The 25194-nt window shown below is 29.9% G+C and overlaps 2 protein-coding genes across 2 annotated transcripts in view; one reads left to right on the top strand and one right to left on the bottom strand.

The window, feature by feature from the left end:
• Nucleotides 1-5028: 5028 nt before the first annotated feature.
• LOC123305972 (muscle-specific protein 20-like) overlaps nt 5029-25194 on the bottom strand; it is a 67042-nt gene continuing 46876 nt past the window's right edge. The window contains exons 2-4 of the mRNA XM_044887816.1: nt 13159-13370; nt 5443-5563; nt 5029-5382 (exon numbers count right to left, since the gene is read on the bottom strand). Of these exons, the coding sequence (XP_044743751.1) occupies nt 5191-5382; nt 5443-5563; nt 13159-13370 (525 nt within the window). The 3' untranslated portion in view covers nt 5029-5190. The remainder of the gene's footprint in view (nt 5383-5442; nt 5564-13158; nt 13371-25194) is intronic.
• Nucleotides 21456-25135, top strand: LOC123305973 (muscle-specific protein 20). Its single transcript, XM_044887817.1, has 4 exons — nt 21456-21527; nt 23468-23667; nt 23854-23974; nt 24568-25135. Exons 1-4 carry the CDS (start codon nt 21522-21524, stop codon nt 24748-24750), a joined length of 510 nt encoding a protein of 169 aa, XP_044743752.1. The 5' UTR covers nt 21456-21521; the 3' UTR covers nt 24751-25135.

Genomic DNA, 25194 nt, shown 5'->3' with positions numbered 1-25194 from the left:
AGAGATTGATATAAGATGAGATGAGAAAAGAGAGATGAGAATTAAAATTATGATGATAACATAGTAAAAATGTATTATTATTATGTATCATCATAATAATAATGTATTATTATTATGATGATACATAATAATAATACATTATTATTATGTTATCATCATAATAAAAATGTATTATTATTATGATGATACATAATAATAAATCAGTTAATTTTATTTGAATTAGATTAAAAAAAATGATTGAATTAAAATTATGTACATAATGGAAATAGAGAATTAAAATTATGTACATAATAAAAATGATTGAATTAAAATTATGTACATAATGGAAATATATGGCACGCCGTTTTACTATTTAATATGAATTAAAATTATGTACATAATAAAAATGATTGAATTAAAATTATGTACATAATGAAAATGATTATTATTATGATGATAACATAATAATAATGTATTATTATTACGATCATTTTTTTTCGGATATTAAATAGTAAAATGGCGTGCCATATTTTTTTTTAAATGGCGACCAAGTGAAAAAACGTCTATAATAAGGAAAAATGCAATTTTTGACATGTTTTAAAAACGAAAAGTGGGAAAGTGATAAAAGTTTTTTTCACAAAAATGTGCCAGGGCTTAAAAGAAAACAGTTTTAGTTTTGGAACGATATTAAAAAGATTCCAGTGCAATGGGCTCTATAGCCTAAGTGTGTCCTTCGTGGACAGCCAATATAACCTAAACTAACCTGATTGTTTTTTTCAAAAGATACAGGATTTTAAACTTAAAAGTGTGAATTTTGCCTGGAAAGCGATTATCTTGAAAAGGTTGTACGGAAATTTCTTATACTTCTTTTTCAAGAAAAATAAACAAGCTTTTGAGTGGTTTTTACAAATTTGTTGAAAAATATTCTTAAAATTTTGGTACCTATGCTTGTAAAGTTTATATAAAATTTAGGGATAGCAAATCTCACCCTTAAAGTTTTTGAGCAATAGATTCCAAAACTAGAAAATACAAGCTTTGAAACAAGCTATTGCGATTCGAAATTGCGATTTAAAAATTTTCCTCTAATATTTGATTGTGTATTATATCAGGATTATTATACTTGCATAAAAAATTTGTGAACTTGCTCATCGCGGAAAAAATAATGTATTAGCGTTGCATGCATTCTTTTCCTATAACAGTTATCTAATATAGAATCACTTGCACTTTAACATTAACAAAAAAAATACGTATCAAAATATTTAACCCAAAAACATGAAATCATAATTAGAAACGAAATAAAAATAAAAAAGGGTCATATTTACAATTATACCATATCCGTTTTTATGTGATGTGTGTTATCAAAATATAAATATCTGCATAAACTATTTCAAACCCTATACATGTACTTAAACCAAAATTATAACCCTTGGTCGGTATCTGTTAAACCTTGGTATTGTATTATTATTGTATATGTTTGTATTCGTATACAGAATGATTACCTAAAAAGTTTCAAGCTAACTTTTTCCAAGACGGATTGGAATTCAAAAGACGATAAAATAAAGATTGTCTTATTTTCGGGAAAATTGAAAAAAATTTGACCAGTAGGAAATGTTGTCCGAGGATGCCTTTTTTATTTAAAACAAGTGAAAACAAACAATTGACCGAGTTAATTTTTGAAATACCATGCATAGACAGTGTTGATTACTCTATCACATTACACATACACATATGTCACACGTACATAACTGATATCTCCATATAATACATACTATACTATTTACGCCTAATTTGCGCCCTCACGGGTAAACAGTGATGTTTACGAAAAAATGTTTCAAACAAAAGTTGGTTATTTTTTTATAAGAAATATTTTTTACTTTTAAACTTTTGTTCTATCTATAACGGTTTACAAGATGGATCCTACGGACCCAAGACCCAATTGAGCTCTATAATTGCTCATTTACGAACTCGACCTCACTTTTTACGTCCTGAGTACGATGTTAAAGTTTCAGCTTAATACCTTTTTTCATTTTTGAGTTATCGTGTTGACAGACAGACGGACAGGCAACCGAAAATGGACTAATTAGGTAATTTTATAAACACCTATACCAAAATTTTGTCCATAGCATCAATATTTTTAAGCGTTAAAAACTTGGGACTAAACTTAGTATACCTTTGCATAATTCATATATGCATGGTATAAAAAGAAAACTACCTATTTTTGTATAAGATTTTGATTCTATTTCTATTTTCTTCTAGGCCTCGATTTTCGGTACATATTTTACGTATTTTGAGGATAAAGGCTATAGGGTAGGAAGATAAAGAATCTGCACAAAAAAGTTATTATTTTGAGAATTTTTTTTTGGTAACTTTTAAATAACCTGAAATCAGGTAAGTACCGAAAATTGAGGTCTAGGAAAAAAATTTCCAAATAAAAGTTTTTTGAGGCAAAGAATCAGAATCTATTTCAAAAAGTAGATAGTTCCATTTGCATAAAACAAAGTTGACTATCGTTTAACCAGGAAAGTGCTCTCGGAAAATAAAACTAGATACATTTTTTGATGCCCTTCAAAAGAAAGATGAGCCTTATTTTATCGTTTTTATACCATGTATAAATGAAATATATCAAGGTATACTAAGTTTAATCCCAAGATTTTAACGCTTAAAAATATAGATGCTACGAACAAAATTTTAGTATAGGTGTTCATAAAATCCATTTCCGGGTGTGTTTTCGTCTGTCTGTCCGTCTGTTTGTCTATCTGTCTATCCGTCTGATAACACGATAACTCAAATACGAAAAAAAATATGAAGCTGAAATTTTATAGCGTGCTCAAGACATAAAAAGTTAGGCTAAGTTCATAAATGAGCAACCTAGGTCAATTAGATCTTCCCATTACATAAACCGTTAGAGATAAAACAAAAGTTTAAGTGTAAAAAATGTTCTTTATAAAACAATTAACAAATTTTGTTTGATACATTTTTTCGTAAACATCACTGTTTGCCCGTGAGGGCAGAAATGAGGTGTAAATTAACTTCACTTGTTTGATATTGCAATTCGTTTTTAAAACAAGTTAAAACAAACAATTGACTGAGTTAATTGTTGAAATACCATGTATAGACAGTGTTGATGCGCAATCGTTTGTTTTTTTGACGTCACGTAAATAACAAAAGATATCCACTTTTAAATAGACACACACACAACAGATATTCCTATATTAATACATACTATAAAATTTGCTCCTAATTAACGCCCTCGTGGGTAAACAGTGATGTTTACAAAAAAATGTTTCAAACAAAAGTTATTTATCTTTTTATAAGGAACATTTTTTACATTTAAACTTTTGTTCTATCTCTAACGGTTTACAAGATGGATCCTACGAACCCAAGACCCAATTGACCTATGATGCTCATTTACGAACTTGACCTCACTTTTTACGTCCTGAGTACGCTGTAAAAATATTCAGCTCGATATATTTGTTCGTTTTTGAGTTATCGTGTCCACAGACGGACGGACGGACGGACAACCGGAAATGGAATAATTAGGTGATTTTATGAACACCTATGACAAAATTTTTTTCCTAGCATCATTATTTTTAAGCGTTACAAACTTTGGACTAAACTTAATATACTATGTATATTTCATATATAAGTACATGGTATAAAAATCAATTGGAAACTTATAAAAAAATCACCTGTATAAGTTTGTATGCGTATATTTGTCATTAATAGTAACAACACACCTGCATATCAAAGAATTATTATTTTATTTTATTGATTTAATAAAAAATAATATATAATAATTGTAAATACAGTTTTTGTAACTCTGTAACTCTGTAAAGCTGTACAGCTCTGGTCAGCACTCAATGCTGGCCTACACAGAAATTTAAGTTTGACCAAATTTTAAAGTAAATCCTTCTTAAAGTTAATTGCACTTACCTAAATAAAAACAAATGAAAATAAACAATTGATTGAGTTAATTGGTGAAATACTCCGTATAGACAGTCTTGAACCTTCTATCTTGTATAGTTTTGGAAAAAAATAAAAACTTATATTCTTGTCTAATTTTTCGGCCCCGCGAGTGAACAAAAATATTTAAAAAATTACTTTATTTTTTTATAGATAGCATTTTTTTAGTTAAACTTTTGTTCTATCTTTTACGGTTTACAAGGTGGGTCTTACGGACAAGGCCCAATTGACCTAGAGGGTGAGTCGTGAGGAATGCGCCAAACTCCAGGAGTATCTTCTACACATGAAAATAATGTAAAAACCTCGAAATGTTGTTACCCGATTTTAATTTGTTTTCAAGTTATGAGCACGCTATAAAAATCTCAGGTAGATAACTCTTTTCATTTTTAAGTTCGTATTGACGGACGGACAAACGTAAATGGACTAATTAGGCGGTTTTATGAACACCTAAAATAAAATCCTGTGGGTATCCTCAATATTTTTTTAATATAAATATATTATATTTCTATACCTGCTAACTTATTTATGTTCAAGTTCAATAACCAAGACTGGCCAAGTCGAGCATACTGCCTTAACAACATTTCGGGCATTTTTGGAAAAATTAATAGCACAGTCCTGAAACTATTTCTTTAAATCATAATATCTCTATTGATTTAATTTATTTTTTCCTTAATCTTTTATCAGTTTGATCAAAACTACACACAAACTAATGCAGGGAAAAGTATTGCTTAACGTGAGGAAGTGTGGTAGTTAAAGAGGGTATTGTCCCAGGAAATGAAACGTTCGCAATTTATTCCCAATTATATTTCAATCTTTCTCAACTTTATGTTTGTTTTTTTTTCTTTTAAATTTTAGATTACAGCGGAAGGGATCTAAAAATTGTATTGTTACAGAGCTTTTTTGGCTTTAAGGTTTTCTTCTATTTTAATAAATAATGTGTTTCAGTAAACTTTTGAAATTAGAACCTTTGTCAGGGTTTTAATTTGAGCTTTTCTTATTCGCCTTGAACTATTTATTAACTTTAAAAAAAATCGTCAGTTTCCTTTTTTTTAATAAATATTTTATTACATAAAAATAAATAATTTACATTTTTTCACCAATTTTCCTTGATTAACTGAACTTTTTTTGACAATTTTTCTTTAGAGTAAGTAATACAAATATAAATTAATGGCCTCAATTTTTCTCTATAAAATTTAACAACAGTAAGCACATAAATAAATAAATAATTAATTTAAATTGCAAATTTTTCTATTTGCCTAAAAGAATTTTTCGGGTTGCACCAAAACTTTGTCCAGCTTGTGTTGCACCTTTATTTGAACCAGCTTGTAGACCGATGACAGCCTCGCCAGCACGTAACTGTTCTTCAGTCCATTCACGACGATTTTCTTCAGATGGTCGTGGTCCTAAATATGGTCCACGCCATTCTGGGTGTTTGTAAGCCTGTAAAAATATCAATGTTATAGTAGAAAATAATTAATATTGAAAAAACATTTTACTCACAGTTCTGCCAATAGCAAAAATTGTTGTTGTTACAAGAGAAATATTTTTCTTGTCCCATAAATCGGTTGTTTGGAATAAATCAACATCAGGGACGCCATATTTGACGCATGCTTTTTGAAACCTGTGTGTAGAAAAAACAACATTGTAAAATATTTATCTAAAATGTGTATCCGGATAACATAAATTTTATTAAGTCCAAGTACGATTGTTTGTATCTAAGTCCCACAGTGATATAAGATTGCCGTTTATAATGGCTCTCAAAAATAATTGATTTATAGATGCTTTTACTTTTAACCAATCAATCAACTTAAAAAAGAGGACCTAATTTCGACTCAATTTCTTTAATACGTATTATTTATCAATATCTTTGCTGATTTTAAACAGTATTTCTAATGAAAAATTTAATATAATTTAATAATATTTTCATATTTCAAATGAAAATTTCAACATGTAGAACATATATCGCATTTTTTTTTATTCATGTCAAAGATAAATAAATTTAGCGCACTCAATGAACAAACAGCATTTGTCGTTGCACATAAGATCATGCATAAAGCGAGATTGAATTCCACATTCGTGCAAAAATATCGTGTACAGCGAAGTATTTATTCTCACTTGTGTGGAGCTACGTATTCCTTGAATCGTCCCATAATAATATTGTGCTACTCAAAAATAACATGGCTTTGCTGAAATACATAAAAGATATTGCTACTTCTGTGTCTGCGGTATAATTTTTATACGGTGATAACATTCGACCCATAGTAAAAACGCTTACTTAATTAAAATATTTTCTGTTTTCCTAATAATATAAATGTAAAATTTTAATTTAAAATCATGCAAATAGATCGAAGAAAAAAAGTTCATTTAAAAAAAATAAATAAAATTTAATTAATTTAATTGCTTTTATTTAATTGCTTTTAAATTATTTTAACAGTTTTTTTTAACAAAATTCAAACAAACATACAAAATCAAATAATTAAATGAGCGTGCGCGAAATGTGTGACGTAAAAGAAATTCCATCAGACAAAACAATTTTATTGATGTTTCCATGTACTAGGAGAACATGTTGAAAACAATTTCAACTATTTCATATATGGTATTAATAAAAAAGTACCGACATATACCAAAAAATAGACTCCAAGTGTAGTTTCTACTAAATAATTTGCTTATAAAAAAAATTAATTTTTCATATTTAGAGAAAGTATTGGATTTTTATACTAAGAAAGATTATCCAGCGATAATAAAAAGAACTATAGTTTACAACACCAATAGGTATATAATATTTAACAGATATGTTTGTTTAAAATCTTGTAAACCATACGCATATACCATACAGGAGCGTTGATTCGGACTGGGTGTGCTTGGAGTAATAACTGAGCATACCTGGGTACCTGCCCCAACTCAGGGCTCATTGAGTAGTAGGGGAAACTTGCAATGGCCCGGTGTGCGAGAACAACCCTCACACAGGTATACTTCTTGCATGCTGCAAGTTAATTGCGGTAACGGATTCTTACGTGGCAGTGGTTGAAAGCCTGAATAACGCAGGCGAGTGAAGTAGTTAAGAGTGACCGAGACTAAGTTGGAACTCCGGCTCGTTACCTTTAGGTTCAATTCCTTTAATAGCTAAGAGTACTAACACGAGGTGTAACTCTGACTCACTATCACGACGTGTGAGTTGCGGATCTCAACTCGGGTGATGAGCTGCAGACTCATAAGTGCTATAGATTGGGCGTGAACCTCACCAAGGTAACGGTCCTGCCTGCCTCGGGATTTTGGTAGCTGAGATGGAAGACACACTAGAAGTTTCAGCGCGCTAACTGGGCGTATCCCAGTGGCCTGCCCTATCGGAAGGGGGTCTTGTTGGGCAGTGTTTAGGCACTGTCTGACCGTGGCGGTAAGGCTTAACAAAGATAGCTAAGTACCCCACGTACGACAAATACATTTTTTTTAATATACCATATACATGTAAAAGACGTTAATGTAAGAATTTTTCAACACAATTTTTGTTAAAAAGTTATATAAAACATTAAAATAATTATAAGGATTAATTTTTGTTGACTTCGAGTTGAGACATAGTTATTGAAATAAATACCACGATACTCGAAATAAAACTTATTTCATATAACAAAACAAATTACAAAGTTTATAGAAAAAAGGAGGAAAACTATCGCAACTATAACAGACTCGAAGAGCAAATATGGCACAGCACATTTAGATGTATAATGAAGCAGGCATCTTTAGTCTTTTTATTCAATGAAAAAATCAGCTGAGTGTTTAAGGTATGGTTTACATTTATTTACTCGTGGAGCTGACATCTTAGAGTTAAAATCAAATAACATTTCTTGCATACGAAATTAAAAAAATTTTAGCTTCGTAGACATAAGAAATATAAAATTTTAAATTTGTTTTTCGAATTGAAATGTTTGTACAGTATCAGTCTGTTATTTGTAAATGTTTTTTCATGTAAAAGTATTTATTTCAATTAATACCTGAATGAGAAATGAAAAGGTGGATTTTTTTCAAAGAATGTGCAGAATGATTGCATTAAGATCACATTCCATATGCCAATAATATGTAGCAACGATTTTTTTTATTAAAATAGTTTTTTCTTTATTGTTGTGAATGAGAAAAAGGAATTTGTGCTCTAAATAAATCATCTAAAAGACGCATCATGTATTAGGAGAATATGTTAAAAAGTAATATTTACTAATTCATAGCTTGTATGATGTATTTTAACTATGTGCAAAGTGTTTTTAAAATATGATTAAATTTTTTTTTCTCACCTCCGCATTCTACCTCCGTCGGGGAGAAAAGTAGTATACACACAACGGGAGCCAGTAAAGAATGTCTCAGATCTCATCTTTGTTAGCCCGAGGTGAAGATCTCAGACATTTTTTACTTTTGCTCTCAAGATGTGTAATATACATATTATTTCTTGATCCCCACCACAAAGTAGCCCTGCAGAAGAGCGGCTTGCATTATTGTAGCCACACATTAGCAAGTCACAAAGGACCAGATTTAAATGCAGCGGGGAAAGCCATACGTGCTTAGGAGATCATGAAAAATAGTATAATACCTACGGCCAGAATGTTGGATGCCCTCGCATATGTAGTATAAAGCTTCGGTCTTACTTTTTGTCTTCACACCAATGATATAGGCGAAGAAGTCCAACTTTCTGGCATGCGGGCGTAATCATATTTTTTAACCTCTACTTTGTGTGCTTTTCCTACGCTATCGTGAAAAATTCATGATTGCTGCATAATATACTATTCAATATAAGCTTTTAAATACATTCGCTTTAAATGGAATCCAGTAAAACAATGGCGAAAAACTAACCCTTTGCGAATTATTGCAAGTGGTCAGTTTCTATGCGGTTTCTTAAGTTTTTTGAGGTTCAAAAACCGAATTTTAATTTTGATGCAGAAACGGGATTTTTTTTACATTTGCAAAAAACAGTAAAAGTTTGTTGATAAAACGCATAGCTGTCGATATACGGGCGCCTAAATTTATTTAAAAAAAAAATAAATTGTGATGAATTCAGAAGAACCATAGACATAACAGAGCCAATTTGAAATATTGATTTTCTATGTTTGCTTGTTAATTTTGTCGTAAAATTGTACAATCAGAATGGGCATTAGAAGAATTAATAAGTAAATAAAATATTAATAATAAACAAAATTGGTAGGTGGACGGAAAAGAACTATTTTGAGAAAATTAATTTTTTCATTATCATCTATCTGTATTTTAATTATTAAAATTATATACTTTAAAATCAAATATTTCTTCTTAAATTCTCACGGAGAAGTTTGTTTCTTCCATTATTGATCTAATATTCTAATAAATACTACAGTGCTAGCCAACTCAAAATCCGAATTGATTTTATATTATTTTCGTTCGTTGTTGGCTACGTTGAAAAACATTTTGGTCGAAAACGTCTGTAACACTGGCATGTTTTATTAGGGAAACATGTTAAAACGACATATTTGCATCAGCGCTCCTCAACATATTACATGAATGTTTTATAATACAAACAATGTTCCATATGGTGTTACAATATTCGTATAAAGTTTGAAGACCACTGTAGGGTTTTGCTACTACCTGAGTATGCAAATTTTATTGAATGTATTTGTGCTTAGGCAAATTATTAATGTAATTAGATCAGTAAGTAATACAGATTGATGATATTGGGTGTCGTCATTTTTTTGCTCCAAATCATCTTGCTAGGCTGCTCATCAACTGGTGCAATATGTTCATTTTGTATTAGGAACACAGAATAAATCAGAGTGTATAGAAATCAAGGATGACCAAAATACTCACATAATATTTAATTACACAAAATAAATTGTTGAACACTATTTAATAAAAATTTAAGTAAAAACTACCTTAAAAAGTAAAATAAAGAAATTTAAGCTTAAAATAATCATTTAAATTATTTAAGAAATGGGGATTGCCATTTTTTTTGAATTTAGTCTTGTTCTTGTAACCTAAGCGTCTAAAAGGCTTCATTGATGTGACTCAGGAATAATATGTTACGGGTGATTCAGGGATTTTTTTCTTTTTACTGCAAGAAAGGAAGTATTTTTAGTTGAACTTTTAATTTAATGTAAATTTAATTTAGTTTTTCAACGCTTCCACCATATTTCCGTTATTTTCTATGTCATAATACATTATAAAGACGATTTGCGTACCTCCTTAGATTTTCACTGTCCATTTTATCGAAAAATGATATTTTATTGTCATTGATACCAAGTTTGACAAAAACATCAAAACTTTTAGCATGTTGTATTTTTGTGGGAACATGGTATGCATGCATTTTTCATAAATTTCTTAAAAAGAATTGATTTTCCGAGGAAAATAAAAATAATCTGTAGATTTTTTGTAAGACTTATCTTTGTAAAGGTTTAAGTTGTTTTATGCCAGAATAGAAACTGTGCAAAACAATTTAGATATTATTTTTTATTTGATAAAACAACTGAAAGTAGCAGTAGGTATATTTGATGTAACACACCCCTAAATACGTGCTCAAAATTTTTAAAAAATATTTCTGTGTTCCTAATACATAATCAGAGCAGTATTAATTTAACTCCTACACTTTTCAATTTATTAATTTGATGCCATCAACATCATCTGATTGATTTTTCAAAAATGATAGACATGTACACTATACTATAAAAATATTGACCCTAGCTATTATTTATTTCATCAAATCTAAAATACGTATAATAGGAGATTACAAGTTTCCTAACGAATAAATGCTTACATTAATTCTACGGAGTTGTGTGTGCTTGCAAGGTAGACTGGCATGATTCTATCGTCAATTATTTATTCGTAGTGTGCGTAGTCATGGTAGGGACAATAAAATCGATGCTAGCGCTTCCAGTGAAAAATTTTGGCGATAAAGGACGCTGTTATGACTAATTTGCAGTTCCTTACATATTAATGTATTAAAAAATGTCAAATTAAAATTATTGAAAAATACTAATTAATTAAACTTAATGCATTAAAAATTGTGAAAATAAGAAATCAAATTGCACAAATATTATTTTTCAAATATAAATTATCATAATTATTTATTTAAATTTGTGAGACAATAATATTAAATTTTCAATGTAAGTCATAACTGCAATCCATACAATTATATATGCATCCATACAATTGTATAATTAAAGTAGTGTATCGTTGTCATGGAAACGAAACTCGGGCACGGTGCGAATAGATTACAGCTTCATATTTCGCGCCACTAAATCTACAGAATGTAAAATGTTAAGCGCACATTCTTTTCAATAGAATAGAAAGAGTAAATCATTTTTATTAAAAAGTTTGGGAAATAGTTAGGTTCATTTTTTTTGCAACCGTGTGTTGTGCTTATTATTTGAAAAAAAAATCAAAATTTGTATGTAAATTTTATTATATTAATTAGGAGGTATCAATTTATGACTATTTAACATGTTCTCCTAATATTTTAGTAATATCTTAGTCAACTTTCTTAGAAGACAATAAGCAATCTGTTTTTCATTTGTCCTTTAGTGGTTTGTAAATTATGTTTAAACAATTTGGATAATTTTGAAAATATTTATTTACATTTTGGCCCGCAAAGATCATGCAGATTTTAAAGAAAAATTGGCTTTCAGCAAACGATCAATATTTTTATGATAAAAAATCGTCTGAATTACTCTCAGGCTTAATTCATACATACCCTTAAATAAAAAATACGATGAGCTCTCTAGCCAAAATATGTTGCAAGAGTAAAACTCCTAATAATTTAATTATATGTATTATAAATAATAACCACATGGAGACTAGTAGTTAAAAAATAATAATTCCCGGTATATTTTCGAGTTAAAACGTTCAGTATAATTGAAAATGGAAATACGTTTGTATCGTTTCCAAGTAATTCAAATTTTCTAATATAAGTAAAAAAATTAAAAGTAGAACAAAACGAAATGTAATTGGTTCAGGTTTATTTATTATTATAGGCTTGAAAATTCTCATCGGCCTAGATACGATTATTGTGGCCGCCTTGTTTTTGATAACTTTCCAGATCATATGCATGAAAAAGTTTATGATAAACTAAATTTACTGGTCTGACGGTAATAAATATTTAATCAGTGCCCCAAGGACTATAGTGATCCGCTTTGAGCCCAGAGACTTCAGTTAATGAATATTTAATAATGTCAGTAGAGGACATAGATGAAATGTATCTCTGTTTTAACTAAAGAGGATACAATATTTTTTCTGTTTACATGTTCGCCTGATATTTATCAAAGTTAATTAAACTTATATATGAAAAGTAAAGAACGCGCGGGAAAATTAATAAAATGAAGAAGGATCATATTTACGTAATTTAGTCTGTTATCCTAGTCACACAAAATACAAATTCCCTAGAAACAGTGTTCTTCTCCTAAAGGCAACAAAGAACACACACCAGTCAAAGAATTGAGTTAGTTCTACAAACAACCGCTGGCTTTACTTTGTTGTAGGCGTGCGTCGTTCGATAAAACATCATTTTAAATAAAAGAATTGAAAATGTCTTGGGCGCCTTTGATCATATGATGATAATAGTTATGATAAATTAATAAATAACAAACTATCGGAAAAGTTTTAAGTGAATTACCCTACAGAGGCTACACGTAGGTTTCAGATAATGTGACACGTCTAATAAATCACATTTATGGTATAAAGCAGATGGATGATACTACTTTCTACCTTCTTTGAGTGAAACTCCTTGTGTTAAATTAATGTTTAAAAATTAAACCAAAACTTAAATATTAAACCAAATCATATATTAAACATTTGAATTATTCGGCCGCAAAGATGCCTACCACGGATTTTTGAATTTTGTTTTTCAAAATGCAAAAGTCAATCCTACAGCCATACTGCTTTGACAAAATGTGACTTGCTTTGCCTAATTGAGCATTTTTTTGCATTTAAAAGTCCGGTGTCAGTGATGTTGACTGCTACACACGGCTTCTGTAAAGTACGCTTTATCACAACTAATATCATACAGGAGTTTAACTCAAAAACAGCCTTAGAACTTTATCGTCTTCTGTAATTGTATTAATTTTCAAGTATCAATAAATCGTTCCTTGATTATATTTTTAATAAATTAATGACTGGTCCGCAATAATTGGAAAATTCAATTCTAGCAGGCATCTCTTTAACCTTTTCCCTCATATTTTAGGGCACACCTTTTAGTTGGTTTATAGAAATACTTACTGACTAAGATTATCCATCATTTTGTAATCCCCACCAGAGACATTGATCTTTTGTATGATACCAGGTTTCAATTTATTCATCAATTTACATAAGAGAATTCCATCACGTAAAGCATCTTCATATGGAACACCTGGTGGAAAACGTTCTCCAGTAACAATCTCAATCCAATGTTGAGCTTCGGCTTCTTGCTCTAAATCACGTTTACCGGCAGTCTAAAACAAAAAGAATAAGTTTTATATTAATAATGAAGAGTATTTATATCATTTTCATTGGAAGTAACACAAGTTTATTACATTTTTGTATATAAAGTTGCCTATTGAAAAAAATATAAATAATACAGAACAATCAAATTAGTTTGTAATCGAGATGTAAAAAGTAAAAAATCCCTGATTAATGTAGAGGATTTCTTTGTCTTCGTATTAAAATCTGCCAGTATAATTCGTCCATAGAGAACCTTTATAGTCTTAATGGTCCACCACGATTTTATTTTTTTATCGTATATACTTTTTGGTATTCTATGAAGAGGATGTTAGCCATAAAAAGGGTACGGAATATTTGCAATTATTTTGGCTTCATTCTTATTCTTTCAATGCAAAGATTTTTATTTAAGGCACTGTTAAAGTTATTAGCCGAAGCGAGATCATAGAACACGTTCTCAACTGAAAACATTCTTACGCCTTACGCGTACTTTGCTGCAATTCACAGCATGTAAAAAACATAAACATAAATATTTTTGTTGGCAATGTGCGTAGTCAAATATATATCAATCATTTTTAAATGTTTCACTCCAAATTATCTATATTTCAAGTAATAACAAGCACTTAGCACTTATTACAGCCATTCAATCTATTCGTGTTTTTTGATGTTCCAAATCGACGTCGACGTCGGCGTACAATATGGTGCGTTTCACCGACGCGACCTACACTTTAATAACATGAGTTGTTGTGTTGAGAGCGTTACCAGTGTTTACTATGTTATGCTATTTTCAGATGATAAATGAATGGGTGTTTGGCCACATCGTTTTGTTGGGTTTTCCCCAAATATTCGCCCACATTTATTTTATATTTTCATACTCTGTATATATGACATATATATCAAGGTATATTAATTTTAGTCGCAAGTTTGTAACTAGAGCTTAGAAATATTGATTATACGAACAAAATTTTGATATAAGTGTTCATAAAATCACATAATTAGTCCATTTCCGTCTGTCCGTCCGTTGAAGAGTAGTTAGCACGTTAAAGTGGTACTTAGGGCATACTTGGGTCTGTAGGACCATCTTGTAGACTGCAAGAGATAGAAGAAAAGCTTAAAAAATGTATCTATCTATAAAAAATAAACAACTATTGATTGAAACATTTTTTTGCGTAAACATCTTTGTTTATCTGTGAGGGCGCAATTTGGAATGCCTAAATTTTTTTTATCACTTCAGATGAAGAATTCTCACTTCACAAATAGAAAAATGAAGTTGGTTTTTAAAAATCTTTACTAGTATGCAAGAAACGAACGTTTAAAATTCCTAATTAAACAAAGAGGAAGATACCCACTAGTGTCATACGTGGGTATCGCCATAGAGAATGCATATAAAACTTTGTTTTGCTAAACGGAGATTGGCAACCTTTGAATGCAATCTTTGATTCCTTATAGCTTCTTCGTTTTTTAATCAATTTTAATTTCACTTTCAAATTTTGTTATGGTATCAAGCCTAGTTTTACATCTTTATGAGTAATATGGCCAATTCGACATCAGGATTATCCCCTTTTATACTAGATCGTGACTAAAAGAACTTTTGTTCTTCCTACCTACCACACACCCTGTTTTCGTAGACATAGCTAATACATGGAGGTTGTGTGGTACTTTCACCCACATTTAGAAAAATAAATAAAAAATTTAATTTTCCTTTTTTTTTTCGTTTCGTTATTTTTAACAATGATCTTAACATACATCAAACGTATAATAAAAATTATATATATTTTTAGCTTATAATGTTAATTAGTTGGAAAATTAATTTATTTGGCTACTTTAGCCAAAATCTATACATTATCATTACATCATAATTGTTTTTAAAACAGCTACGATTATTATTTTAGCGTTAATATATTGATTTTATATATTTTGTCAAGCTTGTAATAATATTAAGTATACATTATCAAGTGGGTAGGTAATTGATTTGTGCCAAGAGGATTCAGTAAAATCAAAAGTGTAAGATAATTAAAAAAAGTTTAAAATTTAATTGAAAATTTTGTAAAAATTTTTAGAAATTCTGAGTAGTTTCGTTTTGGCCCAGCATACACAGATAAAGCGGGGGATATGCTAGCCAGTTAGTGGATGAATAAGAGAGAAGACTGCCAGTAAGTTCCTATGTGTCCTTGTCATAGTCATATGTCATAATCATATCATGCTAGCCCATGACATATAGATTAGACAAGGACACATGGGTATTAACTGGTAGTCTTTTCTCTCATTCATCATAGCGTAAATTTTGGGCCATGGCCATAGTAAGAGTAAGCTTAGCAAACTTTCCTTAGTAAAACATAAATTTCTTATCAGATCCTAGCACTACCTTAGCCCCAATAATAAAATTAAACTTAGTATTGGGGCTTATAAACTATAGTAATTTTGCTTATAGTAAATATTTCTATTTGACTTGACCGAAACCGAAACTTGAGTTGTTTTAATCTAGAACATTGAAATCGCCACTTTACTCGTATGAAATCAGTACCAGTTCGAGTTGCTCGACAAAGCAAATATAGGGTTAACGATATTTTATTTTTAGGGGCTAGATTGAGTACAGTAAGATCTCGGCAATTTCAAGTTCAAAAAAAATTCTAAAAATTTCGAGTTTACGAGTTTTTCACAGCGAAATTAACAATTCTTTTGGATTTTATTGTTATGAGTTCGGGGAATTCTAAATAATACTTCATTATCTGTTTTTAGAAATTCGAGTTATCTAGTATCTATACAAATATTGATTATAAATTCATCGTAGGGAAACAATATTTTGTTCGAGTAACAGAGGGTAAATAGTTCAAGATATCCTATATTTTAGAAAATATTTCAGTGAATATTAAATTAACCGAAAATGATTCTGATGATTTAAAGTAAAATAATTCTTCAACTGTGCTAATTAAAAAAGTTACTTAGGTTTTAATACCATCCAGTAATTTCTTAGTAAGTAAGAAATTAAGTAAGTAAGGGTAATTAAGTTCACCATCTTAGCACTCGTTTGTATCTATAAGCTTCGATATTGTTTAGTAAAAGTATTTTTGCCACTGCGCGCATTTACGTATTGTATAATTTTAGATAATAACCAAGTCTTTCATACATTTCATCATTTATGTAAAAATATTGCCTATATTTTTATATAATAATGTTAGTTATTTACTAATAGGAAATAGAAGATATAAATATTTTAGGAATAGAAATATCATTTTATTTACTTTAAAAGCGTTACAAATATTAATTTTTTAAATATTTTAAAGGTACTTAAAAATAGAGGGAACCCTAATTCGACATAATTTGATGTGATAAATAAGGATTTATTCGTTCATTGTTATAATATATCATCAATCGTCACCTATATTAAGGCCTCCTTTGATGTTCAAAAGTTTAGAATACGTGTAAATATGATACGTTTGTTATGTCTAATAAGATAAATCCTCATAAAAAATACTGTGTGGATGAACGCTACACAACCTCTGTATATAAATACTAAAATTGTGTTAGTTTTTGATATTATTTTCCATGAATTAAATAATTATAAAATAATTCAGTCGTATTTTTATGTTTCAGCACTCTTCCATAGAAAAGTAAAAGTTAATGTGCTTGCGTATGCCAAAATACAGATCTCATAAAGGTAAATCGAATCAGCTAGTTATACATTTAGTTAAATTATGGAATCTTGAAGTTTATTTTAATTGTATTATTGGCTCTTCGAAAATCACTTCTCTGAAAATCTCGACCTGTGTCTATCATTTCAAGCGGAAGTGATGGCTATTCATGAAGTGTGTGAATGTATAAGACTGAACACCCTTAGATGCAGGGACATTACAATCTTCACAGACAGGCAAGCAGCTCTTAAATTTTTCAGCTCAGTCTATCTAACGTCAAAGGTAACACAGAACTGTCGTACGTTCTTAATTGAGCTGGCGGAAAGTTGCTCCTCAAAGAGGATATCTTAAAAAAGGCCAATCTTAGATGGTGGGAGGAACGTACTTGTGGTACTACTAGACGCATATGGTCTACAATCGTAGGCGTTTCGAAGATCTTATATTAATTCCAAGGGCCTCTGTTCGCAAAGTTGTTGCGACTATTACAGGACACTGGTTGGGCGGCAAGCACGCAGAACGCCTGGGCCTGGCAGTGTATCACGACTACTGCAGGAGCTGTCACTTACCATGAGGAGATGGACTTGAGCCAGCCTCTCTTTGACGACCTCTCCGACCTAAAGTCCGTCAACGTCAAAGCTCCCTTGCTGTTCTTAAACAGATCCAAATGGTTCATGGAGTAGTGGCCGGGGATGGGCCAACCTTTTTTCGGTATCAATTCGAACCCTATGGTCTACGTGTGTCCCATCCCAGGACAGCCACTCTAACCTAAATTAAAGAACCTAAATAAAATATTTAATGTAAAATGTATACTGGCGTTTAATTTATTTTGAAGTTGTAAAAATTTCATCAAAATTGGTTCAGTAGTTTAGAGTCTAAATGTGACAATGGATGTGTAAACAAAGTTTTATTTGCAATTTTTGTGAGCGAACAAACTAATATTTTACAGGTTTATTAATTTTTAATACACTGTACTAAGTCTTGATCAGGGCGTGATATGTTTTGTCATCTCCTTTATAGGAATGCACTATATCGTTCATAAGCGAGTTCAAACTCCGATTCGCGATTTTCGGGTGCCGCGGCCATGACCTTTTGTGAGGGCTGGATCCGCGCTTGATTAATTATGATTATATTCTCCACCTGCCTATAAAGCTGCTGTTGCATAAATTTTCACTTTTACAACATCTATATACGTCTGAATATAGAGGTAAAAACACATAAACAAAATATTATTAGCTAAACAAGAGCTATAATATTTATTTAATCAAATTTATTGATTACAAAGTTTTATATTTTGTATATATTAAATTGTGAATAATGGCATCTATCCAAAAAATTCGAATTGAATAATTTTTTTAAATATATCCATTTAAAAATCTTCAGTAATTTTAATGTTTAGTGATCATAATGTTTTTTGATCCATAAATCAATTTTTTTTATAAATCTGTTGTTCTATTTTTTATTTTATAGTATTATAAAAAAAAATTAAAAGAAAATGGTTATACGGCGTTAACAGTTCATTCATATAAACAAGAATTATTTATTAGAATGAACCATTTTTGTTTTTAGATTTCTAAAAGTTGGTTTATATTAGACCATCCAAAAGTTTTTTAATTTTCTGATTTTTAGTAAATCTGAAGTACACTAACTAATTTGTCACTAAAAACAGAATCATCGAAATCGGTTGGCGTTACATTAAGTTATTCGTCCTCTTGTCATGCATACTTAATGCAAATTCTAATGGTTTTCTCATAGATGCCGTTGTCAGAAGTGGACCAAAATAAAATGAGGTCACACGAGAAGCACCAGCTTACAAATAGATAAAGAGTCATCAAAATTTGTTCACCCAGTCGAAAGTTCTGAGATAACACACATTAAAAAAAATACAGTCGAATTTTAAAACTCCTCCTTTTTTGTTTGATATCTCCCAATTTATTTTTGCAATAAATTCTCTCTACACATTTCAAAAAACCCATTTCTTATTGTTTGGAATGTCTATCTGTCCAGAGTTACCTACACATAGTTAACCACCGGTTTCAACTTTCATGCCAACTTATATGAAGGTCCAAATGATGTCACCGATGGTGAGACCAATATATTCTGATTAAATAAATTACTATTTATAATTAAATTGTAGTGAAATTAATTTTCTTTGGTTAAATATCTTCATTTTATGAATTCTAACCGCGAAATTCGAAATGTGTGTGTGTTAGAACGTTAAAGATTAGACATAGAAAACAGAAAAGTATTATAAAATGATAAATTAATTAATTTTCGAAATTTTTAATTTTCATTCTTAAAGTTTGTTTTTTTTCTTTCTGTTTTTCTCAAATTGACAAAAAATCTCTCTACATATAATAATATATTATCCAGAAATTAATGAGGTTGCATATTTTCTGTTAGATTAGGTTAGTTTCTAACATGATGGAAAAGGAAAGCCGAATGTGATCTTCTGACTGCATGATCCAAAGATGTAGTAAACGCAGAACTTATTCGGTCGCGTGAAATAGATACTCTTGGTATGAATATACCTTAACATTAATTAATTTTGTGTTTAGAAATATGTAAATTGATTAGATAAGAAAAATAAAAATTTTTTAAACAAAGTTGCATTTATAAATATTTACAAAAAAGAAATCGAAATTGTTCTATAAAGTCACCTAAATTTTTTCAGTGCCAAATTTTTTGATGTAAACAATTTGTAATAAAAAATTTTTAATTGAAATAAATTATATTGTCAGATTTCAAACGTCTATATTCACTTAATTAACTCAATGTACGGAGGTCAGATTATAAAAAAAAAAAAAAAAACTAAAACTAAAAGCATTAGGTAGGTATATGCCTAGAGGTAAAACTCTCAAACTTTTAAAGAAAGAGCAGGGGCTAAATACTTTCTTTACGCAAAATTTCAGGCCGTTCTTTTGGTTCACATTATTGTAAACGTGTATTCCAAACAGCTCCAATGATCAAGATATCGATAGTTTACTTCCAAGATATTCAAATCTTCTATCTTTTTGTCTAGATAGTAGGTATTTTTTGGAATATAATTTTTGCTCCAGTTCTACACGGAAAAACTTTTTTTGTGTATATATCACTATACCAGTATCGGCATGAACGCCATACAGACTTGGCCATTGAGGAAATAGTAACATTTGCAATGATTTGGCCTACAAGTCAATGGCACTATGGGCGTCAGACCCATACCCTTTGGCCATACACACAATACGTCTGGCGGATAGACCTATTTAATTCTGTAATATAATATAAACACTTATAGCATGTGTCTCTATACCATACCAGCATTGTATTAAACGCCCTGCATTTCTTACCGTGACCCTTACTGATGATTAAAAGACTTATTGATATCTTTTTCAAATTAAACAGTATTTAAACCATATATTTTTGAGATACAGGTAGGGACTTGAAAAATTTAAATTTCACCACTTTACAATCCCCTTAAGCACATTTTGCAGATAATTAATAAGAGAAAGACATTTTATTTTATTTCACAAAACTGGACGTTCAGATTTTCAGTTCTCTGAAGGCCCCTAAAAATTTAACTGGTTAATTATGATATAATAATGGACAACTATGCCAAGTTTCATTAAATTCTGAATGCAAAGTCTATTACCGATAGTACTACCTTAAGCGAGCCAAGCTGAAAGAAAGAAGAAGAATTAGCTAAATAGGAAAGAAAGAATCTGCCCTTTTGCTATGTAAGGATTTTTGAATTGATAATAGGTACAAAGAAATTCTTCCGAATTGCAATCCGTTGAGTAGTTAATTCTTAGAAACTTTCATGAACTTTTGTATGCTTATTTAGAAGTCCCATAGCAGACTTGGTTGGCCCCATAGTGAATGTTATAAATTAACCTCTATGATGTTACAGCTAAATTGTTAGATCGGACCCTAAGAAAAACAAATACCTATTTTTGAAATAATTGAAACTCTACTTGATTGAGAAATGTTTAATGAAGCTTAAGCGAAATTAAAAATTTTATTGGTACTTTGTCAGAAATGTCCTTTTTGGCCTCTTGCCGGATTTATAACATATTTTGTCATACAAAATATTATGAAATCATTTTGGAATTTTAAGTCCCATAGATAATAAAATTAAAAAAAAAAAATGCATTAAATTGTTACAACATACGCCCGTTTTTTTTTTTTTGGAAATGAGATACTTAATAAAACAGTTCTTTAAAAATAGCATCCATAAAGTTACATTAATGCGAGGGTGTTGTTTTCTTACATTAATTTTAAGAATTGATGGGATATTACAACGCTACATATGTAATAATTTGACGTCACACTATATAACGATATCGAAAACGAATGGAGAAAAATAACATAACGGTGGATGGGAGTGGGGAAATATTTGTGAAAACTGAGTGCATTTTAACAGTTTATGTTCAGTCGTAAAATATATATTGAACCGTAAATCTGTACGTCTTTAAAACAAAAAACAGATTTTAAAGAAATTATTAATTTTGTGTTATTTTTGGGATTTAGTTTCACTCTTTTTTTTATTCATTAAAAATGGCGGTATGTAATTTATTTTAATTTGAGCTTTTCTTTTTTTTCCTAATTTGATTTTGATGCCGTACCTATTCTTCTTCCAAAACAAAAAAGATTTCGTTAATCAAAAAATCCAAAAGATTTTTGGAACTATTTTTGATTTGAGTTGATTTTATAAAGAATGACAACAAGTTTCGTATCAATTTATTTGTCTATTTGCCTTATAGGATAAACAATTATCCTCGACTAAAGTAAATTTCGGCTAATGCAATGGTTTAATCAATTTCGACAAAATTTTCAAATTTCTTTAAATTGAAAAAATTAGTTAAATAAAAGTTTTCTTAAATTTTACAAGTAAATAATAAAGATCATTCCAGTTTTGTAGTTTTCTATAAATGGTGTAATTTCTATGTCGGTTTGTAACTTAAGATTCTACAAACGTCAGAACATTTAAACAAAATTTCCATAATGGATGGCTTACTGACGAACTGTTTTCTGGAACCACTTAATAATAGTAATTAAAATTAATGATGTTAAATAATTTTGAAAACATAAATATTTATTTAAAAATATTTATGCAAATAGGGTTACGTACACAAAAAACATACTCCAATTGAACATAGCTTGTCAAACTCTATCATTTTTTTAGTTGCATGTTTGATTTGCACTTTGACTTGTGAAAACATTAAAGCACACCCGTTCACATGAAACAATCTTTTAACAAAAAAAGAACTTAAATGTTTTAGTTTACACTTTTAATGCAGAGGTTTTCTATTTCTATCTCTTTGGCAATCACCTATACAAGAAGGGGGCTTGGTTTTTTCTTACAAATTTGGTTAAATAACGATTCTTGTAAAGAAACAGACACTGTTGTCCCAACTAATTATGTATGATTATTTGATTGTCGCCAATATATACTCACAATCCTTAGTAAATCTTGCTCGAACATCCCCGCGCTATCAGGGGGCCATATTTTGTCCATTGTCTAATATTGTTTCCACTTGCTTCAGTGTCGTCAAATTAGAGAGAATATTATACAATTTGGCTTAATAGGATAAAAAAAAGATAGTGTTATCTTTTTTAAAATTACCTTCCAGAAAAGGTCTATTATCGCGATTCATCGATTTTTGACCCTTCTTACTTTCATCCAGTGGCCAGAATAGAGAAAGTACTTATATTTACAGTCAAATCTGGATAAGCGAGAGATCAAGGGAGCACAATCTCATTCTCGCTTATAGAGGTTTCTCACTAACCCGAGTTTCTCGCTAATGCGGGTACATGGATAGCGTTTCTCCATATAGAGGTACGCAGCAATAATAAGTCACAGCAAGTACGAATGTAGTAAATTGTAGCTGTAGTTTCTCCTAAATAATATAAATAAATGAAGATCGACTGTCGCTTATAGAGGTATAGATAAGTAGCAGTCTCACTTACGGAGGTCCATGAGGGAAAAACGACTCTCTCTTACAGAGGTTTCTGTTTCTCGCTAATAGAGGTTTTGGGAAATTAAAATGACGGGTTCTGGCTATTACTCTCGCTTATAGAGTTTTCTCACTTATCCAGTTCTCAATTACCCAGGTTTGACTGTATAGTGCTCTGAGCAGAGTAATATTAAAATAAAATTTCCGTTATGATATTTCTTCCAAAATTTTGTATAAAAACTAATTTTTTCTGAAGCTTTCAATATATTCATTCTTTAACTCCCACTTGATCGATTTTTTTTTTTAAATTTATTTCAAGTAGTAAAGAAAAATAATACACATATGTTTATTTTGTAAGTGTGCCAAAAAAACCTACATCGTTCGTTATTACATGAGAGATATTATGAGGCGATGATAATTTATGTTGTGTTTTGGTAAACCAACTTCACGAGAAATATAAATTAAATTTGGAATTCATTCAAAAAACAGATTATGTTAATTATTATCGAGCATATACAGAAATATAATTAACTAAACTTTTTGTAGCCACGTAATGCTGAACAAGAGAAAGAAGTTCTAGAATGGATTTTTCAAATATTAGGCGAACCCGTACCAAGTGGTTCTTATGAGGATATTTTAAAAGATGGTGTTGTATTATGTAATTTAATCAATAAATTAGCACCAGGATCAGTCAAAAAAATTCAAACACGGGGTACTAATTTCCAACTTATGGAAAATATTCAAAGGTACTTTAAAATATTTAACCATTATCTTCCAAACGCATGACTACTGGACCCGTTGGAAAAATTCCTTATGAAATAAACCAGAAACCAAAAAAAGTTTTTATAAGGTTATTTTTTGACAGGTCTGCAGTCTTGATGCGTCACTAAGATTCTTTTTCAATTGTATATACCTTTTTGGTACTCTTACAGATTTCAAGCTGCCATTAAAAAATATGGTGTACCTGAAGAAGAAATTTTCCAAACAGCTGATTTGTTCGAGCGTCGTAATATTCCACAAGTTACCCTATGTCTATTTGCTTTAGGACGTATTGTAAGTATTTATGAGAAATATTTACAGGATGAGATGATTTTTTTACCTACTTTAATTTTCGAGATACAGAGATGGATAACGGGATCAAGTTTAATTTGAATATGAATCCTCCTTCGAAAATTGATTGTTTATTTAGGATTTAGAAAAAAATAGATCGGAGAAAAATTTCTGTATTAGTGTCCCATTTTTGAATGAAAGGGCTAATAACTTCAGAACCCAACCAACTCTTAGTTGACAAATTCAACCCAGCCTACTTGTAATTATAACAATACTCCGAGTCTATCTACTTTTTTCGTGTCTATTTTTCCGATTACCGTTTCTTGAGGCTAGATTTTACGAGGCAACTATCTTTAAATAGAGATTTTCTGTTTTTGAAATCGATTAATTTGAAAACTAAAGTATACTTAGATAGGCATTATAATGATTGTTTTGTTCGAAATTTGATACAGAATAGTTTTTTTATAGCCTAGAACATGTTACAAAATATATATAAGATTCCCAAAAGATTCTTTAACTTTGCATTTTCGTACAAGATTAATTTAGGAAAATTTTTGTTTCTTTCTTGGCTAATTTTCTATTTTTTAATTATATAGACTCAAAAACATCCTGAATTTACTGGACCAATATTAGGCCCAAAAATGGCAGATAAAAATGAACGTACATTTACAGAAGAACAATTACGTGCACATCAAGCTGAATTAAGTTTACAAATGGGCTACAATAAAGGTGCTTCTCAAGCGGGTCACGGTGGTTTTGGTAATACAAGACATATGTAAAAATATAAAAACTTGTTGAAGAGCATTTAATTTCAAGTTTAATTAATTTATTGAGTAGTTTAGGATTTATTTTATTACCACACACAAAACATCACACTTATACAAATGACACTCACACATAACACACACACACACACACACATCTACACACATACACATACACAAACATTTAAGAGATAGTTCAAAATTAATTGAAATGAATTTCAATTGAATTTATACCAACTCTTAATACACACATTTACACAAAAACAATTAAGTTAAATAGGAAAACTATAATTAATTTATTTTAAATAATTTTTATACTAATTATGTAAAAATTATTAAATTTAAAAAAAGAATAATTCTTGCTTCTAATTCCTTCCTCACTGTTTTAATTGAAATTGTATTATTTTTTTAAATAAAAATTACTTTTTTTTAATTCATACAAAAATTCGTGTTTTCAAT

This window comes from Chrysoperla carnea, chromosome 1, assembly GCF_905475395.1.
Source record: "Chrysoperla carnea chromosome 1, inChrCarn1.1, whole genome shotgun sequence".
Lineage (NCBI taxonomy): Eukaryota > Metazoa > Arthropoda > Insecta > Neuroptera > Chrysopidae > Chrysoperla > Chrysoperla carnea.
The sequence above is the reverse complement of the archived record's forward strand: the minus strand, read 5'-3'. Positions and strand labels throughout refer to the sequence as shown.